General features: G+C 37.6%; 2 protein-coding genes across 2 annotated transcripts; one reads left to right on the top strand and one right to left on the bottom strand.

The window, feature by feature from the left end:
* The first annotated feature begins 7,256 nt into the window (after window positions 1-7,256).
* On the top strand, window positions 7,257-9,598 carry LOC121598027 (putative oligosaccharyltransferase complex subunit CG9662). Its single transcript, XM_041924480.1, has 3 exons — window positions 7,257-7,289; window positions 8,833-9,067; window positions 9,139-9,598. The coding sequence occupies exons 1-3, from the start codon at window positions 7,272-7,274 to the stop codon at window positions 9,447-9,449; spliced, it is 564 nt and encodes a 187-aa protein (XP_041780414.1). The 5' UTR covers window positions 7,257-7,271; the 3' UTR covers window positions 9,450-9,598.
* On the bottom strand, window positions 9,521-10,650 carry LOC121598028 (calcium and integrin-binding protein 1-like). The gene is made up of 5 exons (XM_041924481.1): window positions 10,440-10,650; window positions 10,098-10,345; window positions 9,918-10,027; window positions 9,753-9,844; window positions 9,521-9,686 (listed from the first exon to the last, which is right to left on the bottom strand). Exons 1-5 carry the CDS (start codon window positions 10,523-10,525, stop codon window positions 9,665-9,667), a joined length of 558 nt encoding a protein of 185 aa, XP_041780415.1. The 5' UTR covers window positions 10,526-10,650; the 3' UTR covers window positions 9,521-9,664.
* Between the last annotated feature and the right edge of the window lie 306 nt (window positions 10,651-10,956).

Here is a 10,956-nt window from a genome sequence, read left to right as displayed (position 1 = left end):
AAATCGCAAAACTTTTTGCGAAAATTGCAGAAGTTTTTGCGAAAATCGCAAAACTTTTTGCGAAAATCGCTAAACTTTTTGCGAAAATCGCAAAACTTTTTGCGACAATTGCAGAAGTTTTTGCGAAAATCGCAGAAGGTTTTGCGAAAATCGCAGAAGTTTTTGCGAAAATCGCAGAAGTTTTTGCGAAAATCGCAAAACTTTTTGCGAAAATTGCAAAACTTTTTGCGAAAATCGCAGAAGTTTTTGCGAAAATCGCAGAAGTTTTTGCGAAAATCGCAAAAGTTTTTTGCGAAAATCGCAAAACTTTTTGCGAAAATCGCAGAAGTTTTTGCGAAAATCGCAGAAGTTTTTGCGAAAATCGCAGAAGGTTTTGCGAAAATCGCAGAAGTTTTTGCGAAAATCGCAAAACTTTTTGCGAAAATCGCAAAACTTTTTGCTAAAATCGCAGAAGTTTTTGCGAAAATCGCAGAAATTTTTGCGAAAATCACAAAAGTTTTTGCGAAAATCGCAAAACTTTTTGCGAAAATCGCAAAAGTTTTTGCGAAAATCGCAGAAGTTTTTGCGAAAATCGCAGAAGTTTTTTGCGAAAATCGCAGAAGTTTTTGCGAAAATCGCAGAAGTTTTGTGCGAAAATCGCAGATTTTTTGCGAAAATCGCAAAAGTTTTTGCGAAAATCGCAAAACTTTTTGCGAAAATCGCAAAACTTTTTGCGAAAATCGCAGAAGTTTTTGCGAAAATCGCAAAACTTTTTGCGAACATCGCAAAACTTTTTGCGAAAATCGCAAAACTTTTTGCGACAAGTGCAGAAGTTTTTGCGAAAATCGCAGAAGTTTTTGCGAAAATCGCAAAACTTTTTTCGAAAATCGCAAAACTTTTTGCGAAAATCGCAAAACTTTTTGCGAAAATCGCAAACTTTTTGCGAAAATCGCAGAAGTTTTTGCGAAAATCGCAGAAGTTTTTGCGAAAATCGCAGGAGTTTTTGCAAAAATCGCAAAACTTTTTGCGAAAATCGCAGAAGTTTTTGCGAAAATCGCAGAAGTTTTTGCGAAAATCGCAGAAGTTTTTGCGAAAATTGCAAAACTTTTTGCGAAAATCGCAGAAGTTTTTACGAAAATCGCAGAAGTTTTTGCAAAAATCGCAGAAGTTTTTGCGAAAATCGCAGAAGTTTTTGCGAAAATCGCAAAACTTTTTTGCGAACATCGCAAAACTTTTTGCGAACATCGCAAATCTTTTTGCGAAAATCGCAGAAGTTTTTGCGAAAATCGCAGAAGTTTTTGCGAAAATCGCAGAAGTTTTTGCAAAAATCGCAAAAGTTTTTGCGAAAATCGCAGAAGTTTTTGCGAAAATCGCAAAACTTTTTGCGAAATCGCAGAAGTTTTTGCGAAAATCGCAGAAGTTTTTGCGAAAATCGCAGAAGTTTTTGCGAAAATCGCAGAAGTTTTTGCGAAAATCGCAGAAGTTTTTGCGAAAATCGCAGAAGTTTTTGCGAAAATCGCAAAAGTTTTTGCGAAAATCGCAGAAGTTTTTGCGAAAATCGCAGAAGTTTTTGCGAAAATCGCAGAAGTTTTTGCGAAAATCGCAAAACTTTTTGCGAAAATCGCAGAAGTTTTTGCGAAAATCGCAGAAGTTTTTGCGAAAATCGCAGATGTTTTTGCGAAAATCGCAGAAGTTTTAGCGAAAATCGCAAAAGTTTTTGCGAAAATCGCAAAACTTTTTGCGAAAATCGCAGGACTTTTTGCGAAAATCGCAGAAGTTTTTGCGAAAATAGCAAAACTTTTTGCGAAAATCGCAGAAGTTTTTGCGAAAATCGCAAAACTTTTTGCGAAAATTGCAGAAGTTTTTGCGAAAATCGCAGAAGGTTTTGCGAAAATCGCAGAAGTTTTTGCGAAAATCGCAGAAGTTTTTGCGAAAATCACAGAAGTTTCTGCGAGAATCGCAGAAGTTTTTGCGAAAATCGCAGAAGTTTTTGCGAAAATCGCAAAACTTTTTGCGAAAATCGCAGAAGTTTTTGCGAAAATCGCAGAAGTTTTTGCGAAAATCGCAGAAGTTTTTGCGAAAATCGCAGAAGTTTTTGCGAAAATCGCAAAAGTTTTTGCGAAAATCGCAGAAGTTTTTGCGAAAATCGCAGAAGTTTTTGCAAAAATCGCAGAAGTTTTTGCGAAAATCGCAGGAGTTTTTGCGAAAATCGCAAAACTTTTTTGCAAAAATCGCAAAACTTTTTGCGAAAATCGCAGAATTTTTTGCGAAAATCGCAGAAGTTTTTGCGAAAATCGCAGAAGTTTTTGCGAAAATCGCAGAAGTTTTTGCGAAAATCGCAGAAGTTTTTGCGAAAATCGCAGAAGTTTTTGCAAAAATCGCAAACTCTTTTTGCGAAAATCGCAAAACTTTTTGCGAAAATCGCAAAGCTTTTTGCGAAAATCGCAAAACTTTTTGCGAAAATCGCAGAAGTTTTTGCGAAAATCGCAGAAGTTTTTGCGAAACTCGCAGAACTTTTTGCGAAAATCGCAGAAGTTTTTGCGAAAATCGCAGAAGTTTTTGGGGAAATCGCAGAAGTTTTTGCGAAAATCGCAGAAGTTTTTGCGAAAATCGCAGAAGTTTTTGCGAAAATCGCAGAAGTTTTTGCGAAAATCGCCGAAGTTTTTGCGAAAATCGCAGAAGTTTCTGCGAAAATCGCAAAACTTTTTGCAAAAATCGCAGGACTGTTTTGCGAAAATCGCAGAAGTTTTTGCGAAAATCGCAAAACTTTTTGCGAAAATCGCAAAGCTTTTTGCGAAAATCGCAAAACTTTTTGCGAAAATCGCAGAAGTTATTGCGAAAATCGCAGAAGTTTTTGCGAAAATCGCAGAAGTTTTTGCGAAAATCGCAGAAGTTTTTGCGAAAATCGCAGAAGTTTTTGCGAAAATCGCAGGAGTTTTTGCGAAAATCGCAAAACTTTTTTCGAAAATCGCAAAACTTTTTGCGAAAATCCTAAAACTTTTTGCGAAAATCGCAAAACTTTTTGCGAAAATCGCAGAAGTTTTTGCGAAAATCGCAAAACTTTTTGCGAAAATCGCAGAAGTTTTTGCGAAAATCGCAGAAGTTTTTGCGAAAATCGCAGAAGTTTTTGCGAAAATCGCAGAAGTTTTTTGCGAAAATCGCAGAAGTTTTTGCGAAAATCGCACAAGTTTTTGCGAAAAGCGCAGAAATTTTGGCGAAAATCGCAAAACTGTTTGCGAAATCGCAAAACTTTTTGCGAAATCGCAAAACTTTTTGCGAAAATCGCAGAAGTTTTTGCGAAAATCGCAGAAGTTTTTGCGAAAATCGCAGAAGTTTGTGCGAAAATCGCAAAAAATTTTTCCAGAATCGCAGAATTTTTTGCGAAAATCGCAAAACTTTTTGCGAAAATCGCAAAACTTTTTGCGAAAATCGCAGAAGGTTTTGCGAAAATCGAAAAACTTTTTGCGAAAATCGCAGAAGTTTTTGCGAAAATCGCAGAAGTTTTTGCGAAAATCGCAGAAGTTTTTGCGAAAATCGCAGAAGTTTTTGCGAAAATCGCAGAAGTTTTTGCGAAAATCGCAGAAGTTTTTGCGAAAATCGCAGAAAATTTTGCGAAAATCGCAGAAGTTTTTGCAAAAATCGCAGAAGTTTTTGCGAAAAGCGCAGAAATTTTTGCGAAAAGCGCAGAAGTTTTTGCGAAAATCGCAGAGGTTTTTGCGAAAATCGCAGAAGTTGTTGCGAAAATCGCAGAAGTTTTTGCGAAAATCGCAGAAGTTTTTGCGAAAATCGCAAAACATTTTGCCAAAATCGCAAAACTTTTGCGAAAATCGCAAAAGTTTTTGCGAAAATCGCAGAAGTTTTTGCGAAAATCGCAGAAGTTTTTGCGAAAATCGCAAAAGTTTTTGCGAAAATCGCAGAAGTTTTTGCGAAAATCGCAAATCTTTTTGCGAAAATCGCAGAAGTTTTTGCGAAAATCGCACATTTTTTTGCGAAAATCGCAAAACTTTTTGCGAAAATCGCAGAAGTTTTTTTGCGATTTTCGCAAAAACTTCTGCGATTTTTACAAGAACTTCTGCGATTTTCGCAAAAACTTCTGCGATTTTCGCAAAAACTTCTGCAATTTTCGCAAAAACTTCTGCGATTTTCGCAAAAACTTCGCGATTTTCGCCAAAAGTTTTGCGATTTTCGCAAAAAGTTTTGCGATTTTCGCAAAAAATTCTGCGATTTTCGCAAAAACTTCTGCGATTTTCGCAAAAAGTTTTGCGAAAATCGCAAAAACTTCTGCGATTTTCGCAAAAACTTCTGCGATTTTCGCAAAAACTTCTGCGATTTTCGCAAAAAGTTTTGCGATTTTCGCAAAAAGTTTTGCGATTTTCGCAAAAAGTTTTGCGATTTTCGCAAACAGTTTTGCGATTTTCGCAAAAAGTTTTGCGAAAATCGCAAAAAGTTCTGCGATTTTCGCAAAAACTTCTGCGATTTTCGCAAAAAGTTTTGCGATTTTCACAAAAACTTCTGTGAATTTCGCAAAAGGTTTTGCGATTTTCGCAAAAAGTCCTGCAATTTTCGCAAAAACTTCTGCGATTTTCGCAAAAACTTCTGCGATTTTCGCAAAAACTTCTGCGATTTTCGCAAAAACTTCTGCGATTTTCGCAAAAACTTGTGCGATTTTCGCAAAAGCTTCTGCGATTTTCGCAAAAACTTCTGCGATTTTCGCAAAAACTTCTGCGATTTCCTCAACAACTTCTGCGATTTTCGCAAAAAGTTTTGCGATTTTCGCAAAAACTTGTGCGATTTTCGCAAAAACTTCTGCGATTTTCGCAAAAACTTCTGCGATTTTCGCAAAAACTTCTGCGATTTTCGCAAAAACTTCTGCGAAAATCGCAAAAACTTGTGCGATTTTCGCAAAAACTTCTGCGATTTTCGCAAAAACATCTGCGATTTTCGCAAAAACTTCTGCGATTTTCGCAATAACTTCTGCGATTTTCGCAAAAACTTCTGCGATTTTCGCAAAAACTTCTGCGATTTTCGCAAAAAGTTTTGCGATTTTCGCAAAAACATCTGCGATTTTCGCAAAAGCTTCTGTGATTTTCGCAAAAACTTCTGCGATTTTCGCAAAAACGTCTCCGATTTTCGCAAAAACTTCTGCAATTTTCGCAAAAACTTCTGCGATTTTTGCAAAAACTTCTTTGATTTTCGCAAAAACTTCTGCGATTTTCGCAAAAACTTCTGCGATTTTCGCAAAAACTTCTGCGATTTTCGCAAAAACTTCTGCGATTTTCGCAATAACTTCTGCGATTTTCGCAAAAACTTCTGCGATTTTCGCAAAAACTTCTGCGATTTTCGCAAAAACTTCTGCGATTTTCGCATAAAGTTTTGCGATTTTCGCAAAAACTTCTGCAATTTTCGCAAAAACTTCTGCGATTTTCGCAAAACAGTTTTGCGATTTTCGCAAAAACTTCTGCGATTTTCGCAAAAACTAGGGTAACTGTACCAGTTTTCGGCAGTGTACCTTTTTTCGGCAGGGTAGCTAAAAACGTGAAATTCTGCACAAATGTGGTAAAAAATTTCACAAAACACAATTTTTTAGTGTAAGTGTAATTATTTGATATTCACATACGAAGTTTCACACCATTTCATTACGTATTTTTTAAAATATCAAATAAATTGTGCTTTTTTTCGGCAGCTTTGCTGTCAGCCAATGGTTCGGCAGGTTTTTGTGATTAAGAGAATCAGAACAGTAAAACAATGAAAAAGTGGTGTATATTAAAGATTTTATGCTTATTTAATTTATTCTAACTTGTTCGGAATTTTAAAATCACGATAAACAGGTTATTTTTCACTTTAAATGCTGCCGAAAATAGGTACACAGTAAATGTTCATTTTTGACAGCTCAATGTTGTGGGCTCCTGCCGAAACTCGGAACAGTAACACACCTTGGATTTAGCTGAATATTTCTTTAAAAATTGATCAGAACACTACAATGCGTATATCGACACATAATATGACCTTTCTTGTACCAAATATCACCAATTTTACGACAAACAATGCTCTAACTTAAGAGAAAAATAAATATTTGTAAGCCAATTCGCACCGTACGCTATGACCATCAAACTGTCAATGGCTGCTCTGTTTAAACGTCGCATCAAAATGGCTGTCAAAACGGGCCAAAATAAGCAACATAAAATTATTAATTAAGTGCTTTTAACATCATTATTAGGAAAGTAAGAGTGTTAAATTGCTTTAAACATTTTTTTGTACATATTTACATAGAAATAACATTTTCTGACCCGTATTCGCGCTGCCGAAAATAGGAACACAACCTGCCGAAAATAGGAAAAAACTGCCGAAAATAGGAGCAAAAGCAATGTTTGCATTTTTACGAATATTTATGAAAAAGGGCTTTGAACCGGCAAATAAAAAATAGTGTAACATATTATGATAGTTTATCAACCAGAATAACATCACTTTCATGAAAAATAATAAAAAATGTTTATTTGTGAGCAGTTTTTGTGAAACTGCTGCACTCGCGTGCCGAAAACTGGTACAGTTACCCTATTTCGATTTTTGCAAAAACTTCTGCGACTTTCGCAAAAACTTCTGCAATTTTCGCAAAGAGTTCTAGGATTATCGTAAACTTTTTGCGAAAATCGCAGAAGTTTTTGCGAAAATCGCAAAAGTTTTTGCGAAAATCGGAAAAGTTTTTACGACAATCGCAGAACTCTTTGCAAAAATCGCAGAAGTTTTTGCGACAATAATAGATTTTTTTGCGACGATCGCAGTCAAACGAACGAATACAAAAAATAAATTAGCAGGCGAGGATGATAGAAACCATTGTGACATTTGTTCGAAATTGTTTTTCCATATATCTTCGATTAGTACTCGATATACCCGAAATTGTGGATTTGTGTGTGATCAAGTGTGTTGAAAGCGCTAAGATTTGGTGAGTTCGTAAATTAGACTTTCTTCTATCGATGGACAATGCCGTTGAGCTCATTTTAATACGTAGCTTTGATTTTTTTTTTATAAAAAAACAAAAGCAAATTTTGTGTGACGTTATTTTATAAAAAACGATATTATTTAAGTATAAAATGGCTACATGATCAACTATAACTATAGAAAACATCATTTCAGAGCGAATCTAGAAGAAAAACACGAAAAAGCCGCATCACAGTTCATGTTAAAGGCCTTTTTCTAAATTCCCTTAACCCTGTCACTGGCAACCAAAAATACATCATATTCCAGGCAACCGGACTACCCGGGTAGCCAGCGACTTTGGAGCTTATAACTTTTGAATGCGTAATCCAATATTGGTACAATATTCTGATGAAAATTAAACAAACTAATGCAGTTTCTATAACTGTTCATAGATTGGTTCAACTCGCTACCGTTTTTTAGTTATAGCTTTTCAAAGTTGGCAGGATTTTTTTGAAAATAATTACAAAATGTGAAAAATATTTTTTCAGTACTTTACAAAATTTTCACAGCAAAATGGCTCCAAAAGCTTTGAGATATGTATGTTACGCGTATTGTATAAATTTTTCAGAATTTTTCTATGAGCGATAAGAAAGATAAAGGAGTTTTGATTTGATTAAAAACCGTTACATTATGACCCTTGCTGGTATAAAGACACCAACATCAAATAAACTTTACACTAATAGTTTTATTTCAGTGTCTTCACAATATATTATCAACATAACTTACCAATAGAGACCATTTTATGAAGTTTTTGCATTTGTCGCAGATGTGCATTTTATAAAATTATTCGATAATGTATTAATTTTACACAAAAAGTCGTTTACACGATATAGATATTCAATATCGGGTAGTTGTGGAATCTTTGGAAATGTGTGTGTAGCGGTTATCAGCTCAGAAATTCAAAAATATACATCAATTTCTTCTCGATGACAACTTTTCACTGTCAAAATCAAAATCGTCGTATCTGCGAATCGTCGTAACTCGAGAGGGTCGTAACTCCCCAAGCGCCACAGATTACCCAAGCGCCACAGATTAAGCTTAAACGACTGGAAAATTGAATATCCATAGGAAAAAAATGAAAGCTCCACAGCTTCATTGGTTTGATCAATAGATGGCGTATTACAACTCATCATTATATTGCTATCCTTTTCTTGCAATGTGTTTCGACAAGTTGCATTTTATTATGACCTATATAGCCTTCTAACTTTCTGAGCAAAAATCTATATAAATGGTCGTGTGGTTAGATACGTGGGTATCAACACCAATGACCATTGCTCAAATCTCACTTGCTTCAGTGCTGGTGGTTTCCGTTGGAGTTTAGTATTTAAACAATCGTATCGCCGTTCTAGTTCTAGCGATGCATAACTTCAATGCGAAACCATACAACAGTACAGAGGAAATGAGAAAGCTCTCCTCTAAGCGTGAAGCTCAACTGGTTGGGGTATCCCACCAACAGATAGCGCCACCAGCTTTTTTGCTATTTTTAGAATGCATGAGTCGTTTGGCGTCTGCTAAACGAAGTCTTTCTATATTCCGTTTAGGTAGAGAACTTGAGTCGTTTAGAAGCCGTTTAGTGGTCGTTTAGTGGATTTGTGGCACTTGGGTCGGGGGACGCCTGTATTTTGATTAGAAATTACGAGATTCGACTTACACAGAAATTTGTGATACGCGTTATTTTGCGGCTGTTTTCAGTCCCCATTAACCTTGTATCTCGGGGACCGCCCATATTCTATTTCCTTTTCAATATTCAAATGAAGGAATCGAATAGGGCAAAGAATTTTTCATTTGTTGTTTGGGTATTTTCCAAACTGCTTCGTGTAATCATGCATGAATGTTGACATGTCATCTAGCTGTCAAATCCACCGATATCGTTGACAGCATCGCTCAAGGGGTGTTTGTGAGTGTAAAAAATCGCCGTATCAACAACTCAGCAGTGGGAAATTCTGTATCGAAAAGCAGTTTAAGAAAATAGTAATGGAAGCACTGTACAGCTTACCCTTCTTTCTGTTCGAGGTGCCGAATCTGAAGCTTAAGCGGCCATCATGGCTCCATCAGCCGTCCGCGATGACGGTCTTCTCGTTCGTGTTGCTCTCCTACTTCCTAGTTACCGGAGGTTTGTGTCGGCTGGAATGTGTACGCTGGACGCTACCGCCTCAAGCTAATACTTTTCCCTAATGTTTGTAGGCATTATTTACGACGTGATCGTTGAGCCACCGAGTGTCGGTTCGACGACGGACGAGCATGGACATTCGCGGCCGGTCGCGTTCATGCCGTACCGGGTAAATGGTCAGTACATCATGGAGGGGCTTGCCAGCAGCTTCCTGTTCACGATCGGAGGACTCGGCTTCATCATCATGGACCAGACGCACACGCCGGGCAAACCGAAGCTGAACAAAATTCTGCTCATAGCCATGGGCTTCATCTTCATCGTCGTGTCGTTCATTACGACGTGGATTTTCATGCGAATGAAGCTTCCAGGCTATCTGCAGCCGTAAGGGAACAAGCCTGGTCGATTGGGAGGGAGTTTCGAGGTGTCTCAAGTGTAACTGATAAGTCAAAACTGTCCTTCAAAACGATAGAAATACAATTTTATTATGAAATTGTGCGCTCTCACACATACACTTAAATTACATCACGATTTTTTGAGACTATATATCGAAAACACATTATTCGAACGATGGTTGTTGCAGGGGGATTGCAAAACGGCGCATTACAGTCGTATACGGAAGGAGCTGGAAGAAAGATTATTTCATTAGTGTATGGTTTAGAGACGCTTGACAAAACGCTTGACCACTTACTTGATAAAATCGGATGATTTATCGATGATATGTTCAAATTCGGCAAATGACAGTGCTCCATCGTCGTCTAAATCGGCTTCCTCGAGGATATTCTAAGATGAGAAAAATAGAAAAGCATATAAAAAGCAGCAAATAAGTAAATACTACAGAGGGAACAAATCTTACATTAATCAGTTGATCAATGTCGTTGTGTCCAAGGTCCGAGTTGTAATCGACCAGCCGTTGAATGACTTGCTTCAGATCGTTCCGACCAATCATATCATCTCCATCGAAATCTACAAACAAAAATCGAACACCTTTTATGAGCAGTTGCCACCGTCCCTTCGTCCGTCCTCCGTCATTTACCGTAGATGCGAAAGGCATGCTCGGCTTTCACCGCCTTTGGTGCAGCGTCCGAAAACACGGACATCATGTCGAGAAAGTCCTCGAACGTAATGTCGCCATCGTTGCTCGAGCTGAACACCTTGCAGATCCGATCGCCGAACGGGTTTGCCTTCAGCTCCGGATACTCAAGGACCTTGCTCATGGACAGCTTTGCGTTCTTGTTGTGGCCCACCTTTTCCGGGGCTAGGTTCTTGAACTTTTTGTGCGCACTGGAAGAGGAAGCAGCAGCAGTAGGAATGGTGAGCTTGTAAGTGATAGCACTTTGCGTTGTTCCGTGAGGTAAATGGGGCGTAGCGTACTTACTATAAGATTTCTTTTTTCGTAAAATATGTCAAATCTTCGTAGTCCTGGAGTTCGTCCTCGCTGAATTGGCTGTTCGCCTGACCCATTATTGACTGTTCGCTGCGTGAAGGGCGAAAATGGTAAGTGCTTTTGGTAGATTTTTGCTAAAATTTGTAGAAGTAAAATGTGTACACAAAGGGAAAATATTTGTTATTGTTAATTTGACAACCACAGGGATGCTCAACTGTTTGACAGATGAAGCAAAATTGAGCATGCGTTTAGGTGGATGATTTTAATTCTCAATGAATCGTCATGGTTTGGTTTCAAAATAATTTCTCTTCATTTTGAGCTATCAAAAATGCTGATACAACTATTGCGGCTCATAAATTAATTGTTTGAAATAGGAAGCAAAATTATGCCTTGAACAAGACACCTGCCCTTAGATTCTCACAGCTTTTCACGGAATCAACTGTCAGTTGACCAGCTTCAAACCAAACGGGAGCGAAAGAGAAAGAGAGAGAGTGCAGGAAACGCAAGC

This window comes from Anopheles merus, chromosome 3R, assembly GCF_017562075.2.
Source record: "Anopheles merus strain MAF chromosome 3R, AmerM5.1, whole genome shotgun sequence".
Classification (NCBI taxonomy): domain Eukaryota; kingdom Metazoa; phylum Arthropoda; class Insecta; order Diptera; family Culicidae; genus Anopheles; species Anopheles merus.
Note: the sequence above shows the minus strand (reverse complement) of the source record. Positions and strands in the feature narration are given on the sequence as shown.

Coding starts and splice junctions, on each gene's coding strand:
- LOC121598027 (XM_041924480.1), top strand. Junction 9,068..9,138: donor CTACTTCCTAGTTACCGGAG/GTTTGTGTCGGC, acceptor TAATGTTTGTAG/GCATTATTTACGACGTGATC.
- LOC121598028 (XM_041924481.1), bottom strand. CDS start 10,525: ATGGGTCAGGCGAACAGCCAATTCAGCGAGGACGAACTCCAGGACTAC. Junction 10,346..10,439: donor ACGAAAAAAGAAATCTTATA/GTAAGTACGCTA, acceptor TTCCTCTTCCAG/TGCGCACAAAAAGTTCAAGA. Junction 10,028..10,097: donor GCATGCCTTTCGCATCTACG/GTAAATGACGGA, acceptor TTTTGTTTGTAG/ATTTCGATGGAGATGATATG.